Source organism: Lotus japonicus, chromosome 4 (assembly GCF_012489685.1).
Source record: "Lotus japonicus ecotype B-129 chromosome 4, LjGifu_v1.2".
NCBI lineage: Eukaryota > Viridiplantae > Streptophyta > Magnoliopsida > Fabales > Fabaceae > Lotus > Lotus japonicus.
The window spans coordinates 76,448,946-76,468,239 of record NC_080044.1 but is presented as its reverse complement, the minus strand read 5'-3'; the positions used below and the strand labels follow the sequence as shown (position 1 = coordinate 76,468,239).

Genomic DNA, 19,294 nt, shown 5'->3' with positions numbered 1-19,294 from the left:
TTGTATCTGAAATGGTAACTTACTGCTTGCACTACCAGAACCTTGGACTCTCTAGGATCATGTGAGTGGACTAAAGCAACAATATTTAACAAAGTATTAGCTGAAACAGCTATTGGGATGTGATGAGGGATTTTTATTGTTGTTGGAAATGGACAATTATATTGATCAAAAGTTTCTTATATAATACATAATACAGGATCCCACTGAAGGGGCAAAAAATGAGAGACCTGCTGTCAACTGTAAAGTTATACATGGGGAAATAAAATGTCATGGTATCATATAGCTCAACCAACTCCTTAGTCAGCCAAACTGAACGCTTGTGTCCACACAAAGGTGTCATTGTTTCTTATTAAAGCCAAAAAGAGATTTGATGGCATTGATGGCATTCTCATTGATAAATGATTCGTCGAATCTTTTTATAAGGGGATCAAAATCCTCTGATGCCCTTAGGTTGGCCAGGTCTGGATCACTTCTGATTCTCTGTTAAAACAACAATAGTGTTAGGTGGCTTACAAATAAGATAATAGAACTTGCTATAGGTTGATGATTACCTTGAAGTCTTCAAAACCAGAATTCAGAGCTTCTTCAAGTGAAGAAAGTGCAGCTTTAATCTGTTCAAGAGAAATTTGTACTCTATTAGTATATTAATTAGATAAATACATGAAACAACTGGATCCATTGTTGAAAAGAAAATGGATTAACAAAGAAGTGTATTATCCTTTATCCACTCTTATAACAAATTTTAGTCCTTGTTCTTCTGAGTGGATTAACATTGGTGCGGGCTCTCCTTTTCATATGGCCACGTTTCTTCTTCGTTATGTTACACACTTTTTTAAATTTTCATATAAATTAGTTATTCAATCGGGAAAAAAGAAAGATCTAGCTCCTCTAAAGTGAAGGGTGCATTTTAGACAATAGTGCAAGGATAACAATAAATTACAAAATCAACAGTTGAGATTGTAATAGAATACATGAGTTGTATGAGAAACTTTGAAGTTAATCCAATGCCAACTGTTTATTTTCTAATTATGATTCTGCAGTTTATCCTCTAAAGTGCAAACTTTAAAGGAGTTAAAACATCATTAAAACAATCATCTATCAACTAAATCAATTTTCAAAAATTTCTAAAGCTAAAAGTTTTAAATGGAATGGTCAATGGTAGATGGTATTTTCATGCATCACCTAGCTTATAACATTTTTGGATCAGCTTCTCTTTTCTCATAATCAATTCCGACACCCAGGAGCTATTCACAAACCTTCTTCCTATAATTGATTTTGGCTTTAGAATCAATTGTAGAAGGATTACCTTGGACCTTCAAAAATTCAAAGCCTGACTTAGTAGGTATAAAACTAGAAAAAAAATTGATAAGGGATCCTGTTCCACGACATATGTGGGTGATTAACTTGGACTTTCAACAATTCAAAGCCTGACTTGTTAAACTTCTAAATTTGGCTCACTGGCTATACATACCAAGGACTGATAAATTTCTAAATTATTGGACCAAGTTTGTTACTCATAAACATAGAGGGATAAAATCTATTGAGCAAGTATAATACAGTGACTAAATTCACTCAACAAGTACAATCCAAAACAAATGTATCAATTAGCGAAAAGCAGCAGCATGTAATTTATTATTTGAACAAACATATACCTGGTTCAGCTTAGAGTAACAACAAGCAACATTGTAACTTGCAACTGCTGCTTCGTCAGGTTCTGGCTTCGACCCCAAAACAGATTCAAATTTCTCTAGCGCTTCCTCGTATTTGGCATTCCTTTAGCATTTAAACCAGAGTGCACAGTAAGAATATCAGAGAGATATGATTATTTCTCTTAGCCCTAGTGTAGATATAATGAAATTGATGCTTGGAACTTGAAGTTTGTTTTTCTTCTTTAAATAACTGTTTGGCCATAGGCATGCAGGGATCCAATCAAGTAATCGATTGACTGAGAAATAGAGAAGAAAGCTTTCAGGATTCAAAACTAAATTTCCCAAAATACTAGCTAGTGAAGGGCAATAACAATATATTATATATCAATTGAAGACAGTTATTATCAGATACAAAATACAGTTTACAATTTTTATATAAACATATTGTTCCTGCCATGTCTCTTGTCAAATAAGAAACAAGTGACCTACTCTTAAATCTATATTTTATTATGCCATGGAGTTATAAAGGAAAAAGTTTTTAAATCTAGCATAACCTTGAAGATTTTTATAGCTATGTATGTATGTTGCTGAAAGGACGCGTGAAGTAATGATTCAAGACAAGAAGTTCACTTTATCCCTTTAGAAGAATACACTTCCATATGAAATGTTAAGGACAAGACTAATGAAGGAAAGAAAGGAAACTGCATAAACCAAAGAGATTCGGAAAGAAATCAAGCATAGAGGTTCAGAAAGAAAACGGTTCCAGGTTACCAAATCTTACCTATATAGCACTAATCCTTCTTTCAAATCATTTTCTCTCTGCTCTTTCTGTTCCTTTCTCCTCATGTAGTTTGTCATCTGAAATTTTCACAAGTTTGAGGAATGAATGGCAGTGGTTGTAGCCCACATGGAAATACCGCAGTGAAATCTTTTGACAGAAGAGAAAAACTCTTGTACAAAAAGGTTTGAAAACTTAAGAATTACAATTACAATTGTGCAGTTTTATGAAACTTACTTGAATTTCCCTCACTCTGTTACTGATTACACCAGAGTTTCTTTCAGCTCTGATAATCTCCTTTTCAGTTAACGCACCACCAGTTTCTATCTTTCCTGTCAAAAAGATAGAGCATGGCTCAGGGATAAGCGAGCAAAGTTCACAAGAGAATGCACTAGCACTTGAGGGGGCACATAGTGAAAGTTATGCATGCATAACAAACTAACCATATCTCTTCTGCATTCTCATGAGTAACGGGCCAATTCTTTGGCGAATTGTGTACATTGTCCTTCCATATTCCGCAGCTGGCCAAATCTCGGTCCCAAAAACTGCACTGCAGATAGCGAATATTTTGGTCATATCTCAACTACTCAAACATAAAATATAAAATCGTACTTCTCAAAAGAATTTCTAAGTTCTTATATACAAAAGGACAACCAATCAAAGTTTTAAATTGTGGGGGTCGCAGTTGACATTGTGGACAAATGCATGTCACGATGCAATCATAGAGACCTCCAAAACCATGATGACGTGGCCAGCCATAATCACGGTTGTGAGCCGTGATTTTGAACCTAGCAACCCATATAATACACATGGGATAGTTTCATGATCACCTGAATGGTATGATATGCCTAAATTATTTTGAAGTATTAAAGTCATATTCAAGGAGGTGATTCTTCACTAGTTTTAATAACATGTTTGGATCAGCTTCGCTTTCACCAGAATCAATTTCGGAACCTAGAAACTACACCTACTCCCCAAAGTTTTTCCCCATAATTGATTCTGAAGCCAGAATCAATTATAAAAGGATTTTCCAAACTTGCACCTGATGCAATATCAAAATCCATATAACCATGAGCCAACCTTTACTAAATAAGGACTCCAACTTGGACATGTATAATGATATGCTAGCACTAATATCAAAGTTATAACACACCCACAAACCTTCAATCTAATTCTCTCAAGAAAAAAAAAACTTGCATAAAGAGCAAGGAAAAAACAGCATATATACCTGGTGGCAAGTACTTTATCCCCAACAGTGAAAACTCCAGCCTTATCAGCTGCTCCTCCTGGTGCAATAGCATCAATATAAGTCCCACCATCCCTACCCTTCACAAACCTGAGTCCATAAGGCTGATCCAGCTCCACCTCATACTCTTCATATGGCTCCTCTTCTCCTTCACCCTTGTCACTCCCCTGTTTTGGTGCTTCTGACCCCACCTCAGGTGAAGCTTTAACCGCAAAAAGGAACGGCCTATGCAAATGGGTGTTGGAGAAACAGTAAGAAAAACCACTTTTGGAAGAAAACAACTTGGTGGTGGGAATGAACAGAGCTTGGTTTTGCTTAGAGTGGATATGGGTGGTTCTTGGCAATGTGAGTGCAGAGTAAAGAGAAGAGTGACCACTAGTGGTGGTGGATAATGACATGGTTATGTATGCTCAGAACTTTGTTGTCTCTGTTTTGAGCTCTCTGTGAATTCTTGAGCTGTGGGAAGAAGAGTGAAGTGTTGTTGTTGCATAGTTTGAAGGTTGAGTTTGAGCCACAAAGAGAAAGATGAGAGGTTCTGAATGAAGATTGCTGAAGTGGTTCTCAAGGCACATCCATTCAATTCACTGGTATGATGCCACGTGTACTATTCCAATTATTATTTTTAGGGAAAGGGAAAATAAAAGAGGATTAATAACTAGAATATTCCTAGGTCATATAAGGTTCTTTTATAGAATACTACTATATAACTATAAATAAAATTAAAAAAATGATTAAAATCAATCTAGTTAGCAAAATAAATGAAAATATAAAATTTCACCATTTGAAGTTTTCAAAAATGTATACAACTAACTTAACTAAATTGAAATAATTTCAGCCTTTGTTTGCTAATATTTTACTATGTTAATTGAATAAATTTATAAATCGAAAACAATTATTTAATTGAATATTTATTTATGTGTCAAGATCTTACAAAGATGAGTTTAATTTCTATGCACCGATGGTGTAAAGTTTTTTTACACCGTCAATCAATCAGATTTCAAGGATGTGAGAAAATCTGTTTTTAATTTAATTTTATTAATTGACGTGGTATATCCTTGAAATCTGAGTTGGTTGACGGTGTAAAAAAACTTTACACCGTCGATGCATCATCTTTTTTTTCTCTACAAGAGATTTGTGACCCTTTTTTTAATCAATGAAATAAAAGAAACGAACTACACTATCCCAACACAGCAACAACGCCAATTCGAAGTAAGAAACAAATTCAACTCAATTGGAGGTAGACACCATAAATTTGTCTCATGAATTTTGTAATATGCTCTTTATTGTTTTATTCTAAAACAAGTAAAATAAGGATACTTCGAAAACAATTTTGGCTAAAAATAAACAGGGAGAGAGAGATGAAGTACTCTTTTTTAATATTGGAATGGCATTAGATTTGAACAAAACAAAAGGATGCTTAAGAACATATCTTGTATTGCCTCTATTTTGCTTGTTTTTTCATCTTAATTTGACATTAGTTCATACAGCAGTCCATGTTGAAGAAAGCAAAGAAAGGGATAGCTAGAATAGAAAGAAATTGCCTGTTATGTCATGTTAACAAACACAAGAAGTTAAGGCAAAACCTCTCCCTATGAACATGATGAGAATGAAAACACCGTCTTTGAGTCATTTTTCATCTTTCTTTTTCAATTCAGCTTCTGGAACCTCACCGACTATGGTCAATGTTTTCTCAATAGAAACCTCACTGTATGTTGTCAAAGGCTCCAATGAATCCACAATGTCTCTCATGAGAGGCCTTGCTTTTGGATTTTTGTTCAAGCAATGATATGCAAGCATTGCAGCTTTGTGAAATCCTTTTTCTGGATAATGACCTTCTAACCTTGGATCTATAATGTTTTGTACTTTTTTCTTTTCCTTCAGCAATGGAAGTGCCCATTCTGTGAGGTTCTGTTCTCTGGCAGGTCTTAGCTTGTCTAGTGATTTTCTTCCCGTGAGAAGCTCAAGGAGAACAACACCAAAACTGTAAACATCGCTTCTAGGGGTAAGATGACCTGCAAAATAGATAACTATAATGCCAATTCATGTCGAAAATAATTGGTAGCATATTGCACAGACTTGAGAAAGGAAAAGAACACACAAAAATAAATGTAATATGTGATAGATATAATAAGAAGTGAGATATAAAAACAAAAATATAGTATGTACATTGTTCGGGCGGCTAAGTAACAATTCATATATGTATATGACATCATAATTGCTATAATGTGTCTTTTAGTGGTCTCTATCTCTAGTCAAATTGAAATCTCATCTTAACATTTTTTGTAGAGTGTCTTCATGTAACACAAATTAAGCTCTTGATCGAGTGTTGCTTATTGACATGTTATCAGGGGCATATCTAAGAGACCGATAGGGGTCACAACCCCAAAAATTTTAATTTCTTTGCCGACTATATGTACTTTTATATAGAATTTTTTTTATTCTTAGTCTGACCCAAAATAAAACTAGCGTTTTTATATTTTTATTCCGCTCCCATCGAATAAATCATGGATATGCCCTAGGCGGTAATGAATTTGCATCATGGTTGTTCAACATATTAAGGGCAATGGAGAGGCGTGTTAGACTAATAATATGAAATAGTCAATGTGTCTTGAAGATTCTGAGATAGTTGGGTCACATTTGAATATTTTTGTATAGATGAGTGTTGAATTCCAGCTTCTGAAGTTACTCTACCTGTCATAATGTATTCAGGTGCAGCATAGCCATATGTTCCCATTATTCGAGTAGAAACATGGGATTTGTCTCCAACTGGTCCATCTTTAGCGAGGCCAAAGTCAGAAAGTTTTGCATTATAGTCCTGTTTTTGAAACATGTAAAAAAACAAAGACGGTTAGTTAAAAGCAAGCTTATTTTGGAAAGTTTGTAGTAGAGTTGGGTAAGCGGGTCGAAGTCCGCGGGCCGGCCCGCGAGACCGCGGACTAGTGCGGGCTATAGACCGGAAAATAGAGGACCGTTAAAATGCGGGCCTACGCGGGGTGGGTCAATGCGGGGCGGGCCTACTAGGGCAAAAAGGGGGTGAGGGAGGTCAAAGCCCGCGGATCGGCCCGCGAAACCGCGGACTAGTGCGGACTATAGCCCGAAAAATAGAGGACCGCTAAAATGTGGGCCTACGCGGGGCGAGCCAACGCGGGGCGGGCTTGTGCGGGGCGGTCCACCCGCGTACCCAGCTCTAGTTTGTAGCCTTTGGTGTTCAGGATTAAAACTAACATTTATGCTATTTGATGCTATATAAAAATAACATGTATTACTGACCTGGTCTAGTAAGATATTTGATGTCTTAAAATCACGGTAGATGACAGGTTTTTCTGCTTCATGAAGAAATGCAAGTCCCTTTGCAGCGCCAAATGCAATCTTCATTCTTATGGACCATGGCAAGGGAAGCAAAATTTCTGCAATATTTAAGTAAACACACATTAGAATAGATCATGGAACAACAAAAAGTAAACAGGCAAATTGACCAAGGAACACATGATTTTTTATACATAATGGGCCAACGTGAACAACTCGATCAGTGGGCTGAGCAACAAAAATGAAGAGAAACCATTTTGACCCATTTGACCAAGCTCAAGTCCTTGGAGCAGTCACTCAAAAAAAAAGGTTAATGGAGTAGTATCATATCATATCATTTAGACAAATGTTGAGTTTAGTTAATGCTTGATTGTTTTAAAATCGGGTAGAGTAAAATGAAATTAATTAGGTAGATGAATAAAGTGGATCTCGTCTTGAGAGACTCCATGTTGAGTTTAGTTAAAGTAATTGAGCTCATTTTGAGTTTGAAATAATTTTGTAAACACTCTTAAATTACCACATTATTTATCATCATTTTTCCCATTACTCTCATAATTTTCTTTATATTTTTATTTAAGTAATTAAGATTGGCAAACAAGTCTAATCTAGGCTATCGGGTCAACTCGTCAATCCACTAAAATGAGACAGGATTCCTTACCCTTCAGCTTATTCTGACTCACCTTGCATAATCAAATTTTAAAGAGGTTGAACTCTAAAAGGGACGAATTTAACCGTCGGTCTAACCATTGCAGATTTTTTTTTCTATTAAACACCAAAAATAAAAGAGTTTTTATTGATTCACATCTCAGTTTTTTCTTCATTTTAATTTCACTAACTTTCTCAAATTGTGAAGGAATTCTGATCCAGTATCTTTTACATTGATATCATATATGATTAGTAAAGGTTGTAGATTTATTTTGTCATATTTTATAGGAAAATAATTTCTTCACACTCTAATTTTACTCACACTTAAATAGAGATAAGAATATAAGATAGAAGATATATGATATCTAATAGGATATAAAAAGAAAAAGAAAATTGATGAATTGATGAATTGAAAAAGAGTTAGTGTAAATGTATCATATAACCAGCTTGTTCCTTTTAGTTTCCGTCACACATGTTTATATCCTCATCAAACCCATCCAAATCACATTTCTTAATGAAGTATCAAAGACCAGGGTTGAATGGCTTCACCTACTTTTCTAACTTTGGCATTATTCTAGAAAGTAGAAACTTTAAAAATGGAATAAAGTCACTTTATATGTCCAAGGGTCAACATTGTTGTAGACAACCTAGACAAGGCAATAAGGTGAGATGCATCTAAAAAATCAAGTGGCATCCTTCTAGACATTGTTTAAATTCCTTGCTAGCCATGGTTAGATGCATTATTGATGGCATCTTAATAAACATGTCCCAGTAATGTCCAAGCTTGTAATATCAATAAGAGTGTGCAGAATTTCAATATTCATAAAAGGTGACATAATATACTTACTTGAGAACAAATTGTGCTCCACACTTCCCCGGGCCATGTACTCATATATTAGCACCCTATGCTCATCTTCACAGCAATATCCAATTAATTTCACTAGATTTGGATGTGAAAGCTGCCCCAAAAATATGACTTCTGCCTAGAAAGCAATGGAAATCTCAATAAATCTTACAAAACTTCTATAACCAATGTATCATTTTTTAGTTACATCATCATGAATTGTCAGTAACATGATTTCATAAACAATAATGATTAGTAAACACCTTGAGACACCCCAAATTAATACAATGAAAATGAATTTGGATTTCCTACAATCTAAGTTTCCTAAATTTGATGCGGTCAGAGCTTCACACTGATTAGATCAAATGATCAAACAACCTATATGTAACAAAACTCGTTGTATATTTGATGTCAAATTTTTAATTCTGGTCAGATAATTTTAATAGCTTTGTCTGCAATGCAATGAATTTAGGAAAATTCAACAGCAAAAAGTTGAGTCCGAAATAGATTTCAACAATATAAATTGTAGATATATACCAGCCATTCTCTGTGGCCTTGATGACTGTTGTCACCATCATGAACCTTAACAGCAACAGCAACAGAAGGAAGCCCCTGTCTTAACACCTCAGAAATAAAACCTTTATAAACACTTCCAAATCCTCCTCCTCCCAACACACGATCTGGCCTAAAATTTCCAGTGATCAGCTTTAGCTCATCATAAGTGAATGCAATCAATGGATTTGCTGCTGAATCGCGGCGAAGGTCTTCTACTTCTTCAGGGTTGGATGGTAACTTACTATCATCATGCCTTTGTTTGATTACCTGGTTTTGTTCTTTTGATGCATCAATAAGAGAAATGACTTTTAGATCAGTTTTCCTGATTTACCTGGTTTTGTAAATCAGTTTTCAAATCACTAAAAAAATTACATTAAAATATTAGTTTTAGAAATGTAATTTTTTGAAGTTTCTGCTAGATGTGCATTGTGACTGTGCACAAATCATTATTGACATATAAATAAAAAAATTAACACTGGCATGAGGACTGAAAATAAATGTTCCAATGTGATCATGTCTACACGACTCCTATTCATATCTTCCACAGAAGACAAAATAGGCATATAAGAAAAAGTTATCTTTCAAAAGCATGGATATGGGAATATATTATAATAGTGAAGCAACCTATAATATTTTAAAAACCCACCAATAGTTTTCATTATTTCATAGAAAATAGTAAAGATAAAACCCAACCAATAGAGTTAGAGGTTTCTAAAAACTACAAGCTAGCCAACCTACTTGGAAGCATGCATAAGGAAAAGGTGATCAGGGGTCATATTAACAGATTCTACATTGGAGCCACTTTAGAAAAGTTAAAAAGAATTGAAGAAGACAATATGTGACTCTTATATGCTGATTCCCGTTTTCTTGTTCACTTTTTCTTCTAATGATTTGCATGATATTAGCTTGCCTAAAGGAAAAGTTTTGAAGCTATAGCACTACATAAAAAAATTCTACTGAGACTTAGTTGATTCGTAGATTAGCTTATTTATTCTTATAATCAATTGAGGCATAACTACTCACAAAAACTTCTCATTCTCCTGATAATTGATTTTCGTTTTTAAAATTAACTATAGAAAGATTTCCAAACATTGCCTTAATAACTAGAGAGAAAACTTCAATTAAAACACAAAAAAGCACAAAGGATGATTAACACAAAAGCAAGTAGGGAAATAGGAAATTTGGAATGCTAAAAAAATATGAAAGCCTCATATTGAAACAAAAAAGTAGAGCAAAAACAAAAGAAAGAAAGAGATCAAAAAACCATTTCTAGAGAGACAACCAGAAGGAGAGAAACATGGTATCTGATCTGGTCAGAGCCTTTACAAAGACACACACCAAAAAAACACTGACCATTCCAGGAACTGATAAATAATGATTACCCAAACAAAGGAAAATTATTCAAAATAGAGAAAGGAATTTTTTTGGTAAATGGGAAACCAACCTGACTTTACATTGGATGAGACTCTATAATCTGATGATTCCAACCTACACCAGCAATTTCCCATTATGCCAAATCCAAACACAGCTTTGCAGTTTGCACCAGCTCCTTTACCAACACCCCATCACACAAAAAATCAGAACTTTTTTTCTATTTTTCTCTCACCCTTCAAGAAAAGATGGTTTAGATTTTAGACCAAGGGAGAGACAAACACATAATTACTAAAGCAAAAAAATCTAAAACATTGGCATCTAGTTGTTGGTATTGTGAAGGGGATTCATTTTAGTGTGTGAATGGGGAAATGGAAAGCAAGAAGAAAGGAAAGAGTGGGAGAGAATTCAGTGATGGCAATGATGGGTTGAGAAGGTGAGTGTTGATGATGTGGGTGATAACTCTTAGTTGGCTTGGCTATGGGGGAAGATGGAAGGGCCCACATTCAAAATGTGCACTTTGGTGATGTTAGTGCGCATAGAAGGTGCATGTTTTGATTTTGATAATGGACACACACCAATCTTTTTCCTTCCATCACTCTCCATTCCAACGCATATATACATGATCACCCTTTCTTTTATACTGATCACTCATGTGCTTATTCCCTTTTCTCATCTAGACACTCAAACCAGTTAGACACATCAAAATTACGCACATTCCATTTTCTCACAATCTCTTTTTTTTATCATATTACATATCACATTATTATTTTCTTTTTCTCACGATCGACATATGTGGGAGTGTCTGCGTAGTTTGAATGTACACGAATTATTTTGCTTCTCTTCTCTTTGTCCTGGTTCACACTTCTCACCAATCCTTGTTCTCTTACCTTGGAAACTTGCAACCACCGCACCTAACCAGAGTTGCTTTCTTTTCTTTTTCTCTTAACCTTTATGCTTCTTCCATATAAGAATCCTTGTCTTTTGTCTTTTGTCCTAAACCAATCAAAACTGCTATAGCCTATAAAGTGAGTTATTTGGCTAGAAAAAATATCTCAAAGTTTAGCAACAAAATTCGTGTCATAACTTTCATGCAGTGCAAAAACAAAACAATAAAATTAAAATTAAAAAAAAAACTAACTATTGTCCACTAAATAGCTCTCACAACACTAGGATGAGCTAAAGCTAAAAAGTCCACTAAGACTGTGGCTCTCAGTAATTGAACTTTTGAGTTAGAAGTTTAAATAGTTATTTTTAACCATTACAACAGACATTTAATAAGTATTTTGCATTTACTATGTTAAAATTACCTTGTTTAAAACTTTTTTTTAATATATATTGTACTTGTGCCGGTCGGCCAAAAAGGTTATCGAACGCAATATCATTCAAAGCACTCCAAATAATCCATGTCTGAGTGGACTTCATGTGGATCAGCTGTGATGATCAGAAGTGAGTTTCATCTTATCCAATTCACATCTGAACAAACTCAAGTCAGCAAACACCACAACAAGATTGCTTATATTATGAGCAACCATTATCTCATAAAGACTTATACAAATATACTTCATTACGACATAACACCTAAGGTACGAACTTTACCACACATATAAATATAGGTTTGATCGTTGATTAATTTACAAAAGGATACTAACTTGAGTGTCAGAAATGACACAACCTGAACAACTTATGTTTGAAAGCACTACCCCGACAACATTTAGGAGAGCTTAAAGTTTCAACTCAAATCTCTGAGGAGATTCGTTCCTTAAATCTTCCATCCAGTTTGTTGGAGATGATTGAATTGCCGTTCGCTAAGAAAATTGATCCAATATAATGGAGCATGGGGAAAATTTCTTTCTTGGCATGTATGTTTGTTCATGGGATGGGAGCTTCAAACGTGATGGCTTGTAGAATTTTCCCGATTTCAGTAGAACAGTACCCTGGATTAGGGGTGTTCGCGGATTGGATTGGATCGGTTTTGAGGAGAAAAATCATCCGATCCGATCTCATCGGTTTAATGATTTTGTCATCCAATGGATTTTTTACTAAATTCAAATCCGAACCAATCCGATCCAATCTATAGCGGTTTGGTTTGGATTGGATTATTCGGTTTTTGTTTCACTTTTTTATACTTTGAAATTGTATTGTATAAATTTTAAAAATATATAATATATGATAAATACAACGATACATAATTTATAACATTAATATAACATTCATAAACTATAACATAGTAACATATTTTTAAATTATGATTATAATTGTTTACTTTGATGCATGTATATAGTTCAAATAATTACTTGAAATTTTTTTATTAAAACGTAATTTTATAAATAAGCATGTGTGATATAATCAATAAATATGTACTATGTAAGTGTAAATGGAATGATATATGTATTACTAAAAGTATACATATTTGTGAATGTTCGGTTTTGGATTGGATTGGTTCGGTTTTGGAAATCAAATCCGAAATCCGATCCGATCCAATAAATAATTTCGGTTTTTTCAATTTTCAGTCGTTCGGTTTTCGGTTTGATTGGATTTCGGTTTTTTTGGATCGGTTTGTCGGTTTTGTTTGGATTGGTTCGGTTATGAACACCCCTACCCTGATACACATTTAACAAAAGATTGGCATATATTCATGTGTAGTTTCTCTCACTACCGACATAAAATGATACATATTACATTTCCTTAAAAGCCATCATGTGTCATTAAACACAAATAGAAGTGGTAAAACTATAATTTTACGCTAAAGCAGTACAATTGCTTAGGAAAGTAGTAGTAGTTATCTTACTATTGTCTCATCCTCTGTCTTTTTGTTAACTAGTCGGCAGGTCATATTCAAATCAGAATGGAAAAAATACAACCTTTAAATTCGGTCAAGATTGGACATAGATTCTCCAATACTTTTTCTGTTTTCTCATGTTAAATTACTAAATTTGATTAAATACATGTTAGAATATCGTAAAATTCACAATTTGATCAATTAAAATCACAATAAACATAAATAATTCTTCATAACTTATAGAGTTACTTAATGTGATTATAATTTTATTATAATTTTTCACGGTGTATCAAAACGTGTACTTGAACTACTTGTTACACCAAATACCAACCTCTAAAGTAGAATTTTTTGGAAGTTGGGAAGAGTAGTCTTGTGTCCCACCTCCTTAGCTTCTTGAATCTTGACCATTTGCATTCCAAAGTTATACTATTGAAAAAGTACTCAACAAGAACAAATATTTTCATTTTATGGTAAAAGGGTGGGTCCTCTTTGTTTCCACTGTGTGGACTTAGATTGTCAATTTTGTATATTTAATGTTAGATTAAGTGTTAAACAATTTTCCCCATATTATTCCACTGTGTGGACTTAGATTGTCAATTTTGTATATTTAATGTTAGATTAAGTGTTAAACAATTTTCCCCATATTTCAATTTTATCACGCCACTCAAATGTTGTCATGTGTCACATTTTGACACTCCCATGCACTAGAAGTAAAGTTCCTGAAAAGGAAAAGGCTTATGGTAGCTAGCTAGCTGCTAGCAACAATAGGCCAACCTCCTCTGTGATATATCTTATAATTAAGTCAACAAACCAAAGGACACTAGAATAAAAATCAACATTAGAAGCTTTTTCCTACGAGGTGAAAATCGATTAACATGTATGAAATAATGTTAGTGATGTTTTATTATGGATAAGTCCAATAAGAAATCGTTACCAATAAGTTCTAGCACATATCGATAGATATTTGTGTTTTTAGTTTAAGAATCAATCATGAGCGATGTGTATGAAAAATGATTTGTTGAAAAAACATACCTACTTAATTAACGCTATATCAAAACTTCAGGGGATTAATCTATCATAAGTACTATTGGTTGTTATTGGTTGTGGAGATAATTTAGGGAGGAAAAAATTGAGAAATTGTTAATCCTAATGGTTCCTCTTCCATCCAATCATGTATTGGAGTTTCTAGGTTAGGGCCGGCCCAATATAGATATAAGACTCAAGAGAATTTTACAATAAGGTCTTCTTGTTAGTGGACAAAAAAAAATGTCTTCTTGAAAATTTGTTGGAATTTTATGTTTAGTTTATCTTTTAAACTTTTGGGGTATGAAATACTAATTAAATTATTCTAAGAGGTTCCTGATATATATGGGTGTCAAGATTTTAGTGAGTTTTCAGTTTGTACAATAATGAATAATAATGGAAGATAAACATTTTAATTAGAAATAGTACTTATACCAAGAGTATGCTAATTTTTTCGGAAGAAAATATTTACTTTTAATAATAATCATAGAATAATTTATACTTTAACTGTAATTATTTGATACTCCTTTTGTTAGGAAGAAAATATACTAACGATTAATAAAAAAAGTAGGTTCCTATTACTATATATTTATGTCCATTTGTAATAGCTATATTAATATAATTTATATAATTAATTATTTTTTTGAAACATTTATATAATTATGACACTTATGAAATATTGGGCCTAAAGCAATGGGTTTTAGTGGTTTACCCTAGGTCCAATCATATATGGGGCAACTTCTCTCATAATCAATTATTTTTTTCAATCTGAAAACGGATGATATTAAAAAATAAAAATAAAACGTTTTGATGTGAACAATAATAATCGCGTTTCTTTAACTCAGTGCATAAAGAGTGGCGTTAAGTAATTAAAACTAATAAAGAATCATTAATTTTCTAAGCTTGTTTCATTGGACACGTAACCATGAAGTCATTAATAATGTAATGTTTAAGATTAATTTGTAGCTATAAATATGATTTCCATAATCACTTCCACTAACACCATTTCGAGTAGCCAAACACCAGATTTCATCTTTAAGAATTTCATGGCGGCATTCAACAGATTTTTTTTAATGGTTATCTTTGCTGCTCTGTTAGTCAAAAAGGGGCTTTCATATGAAGCACCTGGGCCATCCGATGAGTATTCAACTTGGCCGTTAACAACCTATGATGAACAAGTGAATGCTTGTGTAGCTGAACTGCATCATAAGTGCCTCAATCAGATCTTCTTTGCAACATTTTATGATAAAGGAACAGTTAGTGAACAGTGTTGTTTTAACCTTGTGCATGGCATGCGTAAACCTTGTCATGTTTTGTGGACAAATTATGTCCTGAGAGCACCCCAATTCAAGCATAAAGAACTCGAAATTAGGAAGAGGGCTATACATATTTGGCTTGAGTGTGTCCACCAGTAATTCCAAATTGATAAAGCAGGAGTTTTAAGAATTTGTATCATTTAGATAACTGTTGGCATCAATGCTAACCGATCGAAGTTAGCATTTACTTTGAGATAAAAAGTAAAATGAAAGTATTTTTATAAATTGTGATAAAAATATTTTCCCTTTTACTCGATTGATATTTAAACACACTTTTATTACTCTTCATTCTTTTCATAATGTAATAGTTCTCATTTAGACGAATAATGATATTATTGGTCTGGATATCAAGGGTTTATTTGCTAGTTGATCGATCTAATCAATTTTGGTGATTCACGTGTTTGGATTTTAAGCTGCTGCTAAACCCAATGAATTTTTCAAAAATGACTAAAAGTGGCAATCTCATATGTACATTGATAAATATGTTTATTAAAATCCACCTTAGTATCCTAGTAAGCATCTACGTCAACTATCACGTGGCACTGAGCTAGTGTGTAGTTGCTGATTGAGATGAAAGTCAACCGCCTAAACGATATTTTACTAACAATAGAGACTAAGGGCTCGTTTTGTATGATGTATAGTTTAAGATCTGATAGTATTAAGTCTGATAAAATAAATCTAATAAAAATTTAATACGATACAATAATTTGTAATACATTGCATGATTTATCATATCATCTAAATCGATACAATCATATGTTTGGTGATTGATAGTAGTGGTGGTAGAGATTGCGGTGGTGGTGGAGGGTGGTAGTTGTGATGGTAGTGGTGGCGGTAGCGAGGTGGTGGGGGGTGGAGGTAGGGTTGTGGTGGTAGTTGCGATGGTTGTGGTGGAGGGTGGTGGAGGTAGGGTTGTGGTGGTAGTTGCGATGGTTGTGGTAGTTACGATGGTGGTGGCGACAACCACAGTGGTGGTGGCAACGACGATGGAGGGTGCAGTCATGGCGGTGGCGTTAGAGTGGTGGTGGTAGTGGCAATGGTTGTAGTGGAGTGTTGTTGAGTCGATTGTGAGGGGTGATGGAGTTGTTTATGGTAGTAGCGGTGGTGGTGACAATGTTGTGTGGTGGTGGTGCTAGAAATGGTGGCGGTAGTAACGAAGGGCAGTCGTGGTGGTGGTAATGGGGATGGCGATGGTGGAGTTGGTTGTGATGGTGGTGGCGATGACAAAGGGTGATAGTGGTAGCGGTGATGGTTGTGACGATGGTGCAACAAGCCGGTAGAAGCGATAAGTCAATAACAGTGGCAGTAACGGCGATGGAGGCAGTGTTGTGGTGGTTGTGGCAGTGAATTAAATAAATTCAAGTAGCCTATGTATCACACCCTTATATCACCACCACCATCCATATGATGAATTTAATAATTAATCATTTTAATGTATAAGAGTGTATTGATGGATAAATATATATAATACAGTGTCTGCACCAAACAATGAATAATCTCATAATGTATTGTCTAAGCTCATACTATCATGATTAAAGTTACGTATCAAACAAGTCTTAAAATAAAAAATAAGGGTCTGTTTGGTATACAGTGTAGTAAGGTTTGATAGTGTGAGACCTGATAGTATTAAGCTGACAATATTAGGTCTAACAGTATTAGGACTGATAAAGTTTTAATATTATACAACGTTTGGTTGTACATTGTACAACTTATCATTTCGTTTACATTAACATGAGTATATGTTTCCTGAAATGTCGAATATTGATAAATATTATAAAAATGAGGATGGTGGTAGTGAAATATGATGTTGGCAGCCGAGGTGGCTGTGACAATGGTGGTGGTAGTGGTGGAGGGTGGTTGTGGAAATGACAGTGGTAGAGGTGAAGGGTGGTGGTGGTGATGGTGAAGGGTTATGGTGGTGGCGATGATGCAGGGTTGTGGCAGCGGCGATGTATTAAATATTTTCATGCAGCTTATACTGTACACTCTTATCATACCTTATCGATCATCCATATGGTGAATTAAATAATCTATCATTTTAATGTATAAAAAGGGATTGGTGTATAAGCTTATGCAATACAATGTTAGCACCAAACAATATATGACCCCATAATGTATTGTATAACCTTGTACTATCATACATAATATAGTGTGATAAACGAGCCATATACTTTTAAGACATAAAATGGGAAAAAATATATTAGGGCCAAAATCTATAATGAGATATTTTGGTGGAATTTAAACATTAAAACCTATTTTGTATAAGGTTAAATTAAAATAATAATTAAATATAAGTTTAATTTTTTTGAATTTGTAGATGTTTGAAATTGCACAATTGATACCAACGGGTGGTTGGTTCAAGTGAGACATGCTTGATTTCCCTTAAACAAGATCTCGAGTTCGAGTCTTGCGGATGAAAAAAAATCCTCGTTGGGAGAGTTAGTCCCACCATAATGTGAATATTCCAGGTTTTAGGGGTGTAATCAGACCGGAATGGTTTGTATTTAGGGAGTTTAAATGTCCGAACTAATCAACCATGTTCAGTTTGGGTTGGTTCGGATTTACTGATTTTTGCTTCTAAGTCTGAACCAAACCAATCCAATCCCAAATGGATTGGTTCGGATCGGATAGTCGGATTTGAAATAAAAAAACATTATTTAGAAATTTGCACGAAAATTATTATAAAAACGTGAAATGTTATAAAAAAAACATAGAAAAATCCAACAATTTCAAAGAACAAAACATTCGATAATGACATAATCCATATAATACAAATAAAACCAACATTTATAATAAAAATATAAATAGACCAATGTAATAGGCCGAAGTGTTTGGACTAAATGTAAAAAACAATTCTCAATTCATTGGGTTGGTTCGGATTGATCGATTTTTCAATTTTCAAATCTGATACCCGAACTGATGGTAATCGAATGCAGTAAAAAAAGAAAACCCGAACCGATCATCTGATCTAACCCATTATAATGTGTTTGGTTCGGATCGGTTTGATTGAATTCGCTGATCAAACCGTACCCGCTTACACCCCTACTTGGCTTGAACAAAATTGCATGTTAAGGAAGACATCTGTCTTACACCAAAAAAAAAATTGCACAATTGACAAATAATCAATTCCATGATGGTTTGGAAATATATTATTATTTTTAATGTTAATAATAAAAATATTAAGTATTAATTAAAGAAATTAAGATAAATAACAATGTACTATAATTGTACATTAGCTGTCAAAAAAATTATGTATTAAAAAAAGCAAGTTATCATTTATATTATTGATTGGTATTGATATTGATATATTCTTGATTTTTTTAGTTAATACTTAAATTTTATTTGATATAAAACTAAGTAAAAAAATTATAAATAATTATTAATTAGTTTTTTTACAAATTTAAATTGTAATAAAATGTTACATTTTTTTTTTTGTATTTTTATGTTGAAAAATCAAAATCAAAGATGATGATATGAGGTGGAACACATGACAGAAGGGTCCCCGAAGGAAAAAACGCTAGAAGGGTTACCACAAGTCCAGCTGGACGAGGACATCCGTGTCATTTTCTAATTAGGGTTTCTAACTTTTACTCAAAACTCGCATCTCCAAGATTCAGAATGGGCAACACTAACCTCCCCACCAACCAAACCCAACACGCAACACAACCCAATAAAAAACCCCCTTCAAAATTATTTCCAAAAAATCAACCCAGTAAAAACACACCACGTGTACAGATCCACCAATGAGAAAGCAGCAATGAGATCACAACGTGACCCGC

At 34.0% G+C, this 19,294-nt stretch overlaps 2 protein-coding genes across 2 annotated transcripts; both read right to left on the bottom strand.

The window, feature by feature from the left end:
- Window positions 1–112: 112 nt before the first annotated feature.
- Window positions 113–4,213, bottom strand: LOC130714716 (protein MET1, chloroplastic). The gene is made up of 7 exons (XM_057564649.1): window positions 3,656–4,213; window positions 2,871–2,977; window positions 2,665–2,759; window positions 2,431–2,507; window positions 1,653–1,773; window positions 552–611; window positions 113–480 (listed from the first exon to the last, which is right to left on the bottom strand). Exons 1-7 carry the CDS (start codon window positions 4,069–4,071, stop codon window positions 337–339), a joined length of 1,020 nt encoding a protein of 339 aa, XP_057420632.1. The 5' UTR covers window positions 4,072–4,213; the 3' UTR covers window positions 113–336.
- Window positions 4,214–5,087: 874 nt separating this feature from the next.
- Window positions 5,088–11,006, bottom strand: LOC130714715 (probable serine/threonine-protein kinase PBL16). The gene is made up of 6 exons (XM_057564648.1): window positions 10,468–11,006; window positions 9,006–9,301; window positions 8,472–8,607; window positions 6,944–7,080; window positions 6,365–6,488; window positions 5,088–5,685 (listed from the first exon to the last, which is right to left on the bottom strand). The coding sequence occupies exons 1-6, from the start codon at window positions 10,529–10,531 to the stop codon at window positions 5,300–5,302; spliced, it is 1,143 nt and encodes a 380-aa protein (XP_057420631.1). The 5' UTR covers window positions 10,532–11,006; the 3' UTR covers window positions 5,088–5,299.
- Between the last annotated feature and the right edge of the window lie 8,288 nt (window positions 11,007–19,294).

Excerpts from the sequence above, each read along its gene's own strand:
- LOC130714716 (XM_057564649.1), bottom strand. The coding sequence starts at position 4,071 with ATGTCATTATCCACCACCACTAGTGGTCACTCTTCTCTTTACTCTGCA. Across the intron at positions 612-1,652 it reads GTTACTCTAAGCTGAACCAG|ATTAAAGCTGCACTTTCTTC; the intron begins GTATATGTTTGT and ends TCTCTTGAACAG. Across the intron at positions 481-551 it reads CTGGTTTTGAAGACTTCAAG|AGAATCAGAAGTGATCCAGA; the intron begins GTAATCATCAAC and ends TTGTTTTAACAG.
- LOC130714715 (XM_057564648.1), bottom strand. The coding sequence starts at position 10,531 with ATGGGAAATTGCTGGTGTAGGTTGGAATCATCAGATTATAGAGTCTCA. Across the intron at positions 8,608-9,005 it reads AAGGCCACAGAGAATGGCTG|GCAGAAGTCATATTTTTGGG; the intron begins GTATATATCTAC and ends ATTGCTTTCTAG. Across the intron at positions 6,489-6,943 it reads CAAATATCTTACTAGACCAG|GACTATAATGCAAAACTTTC; the intron begins GTCAGTAATACA and ends TTTCAAAAACAG.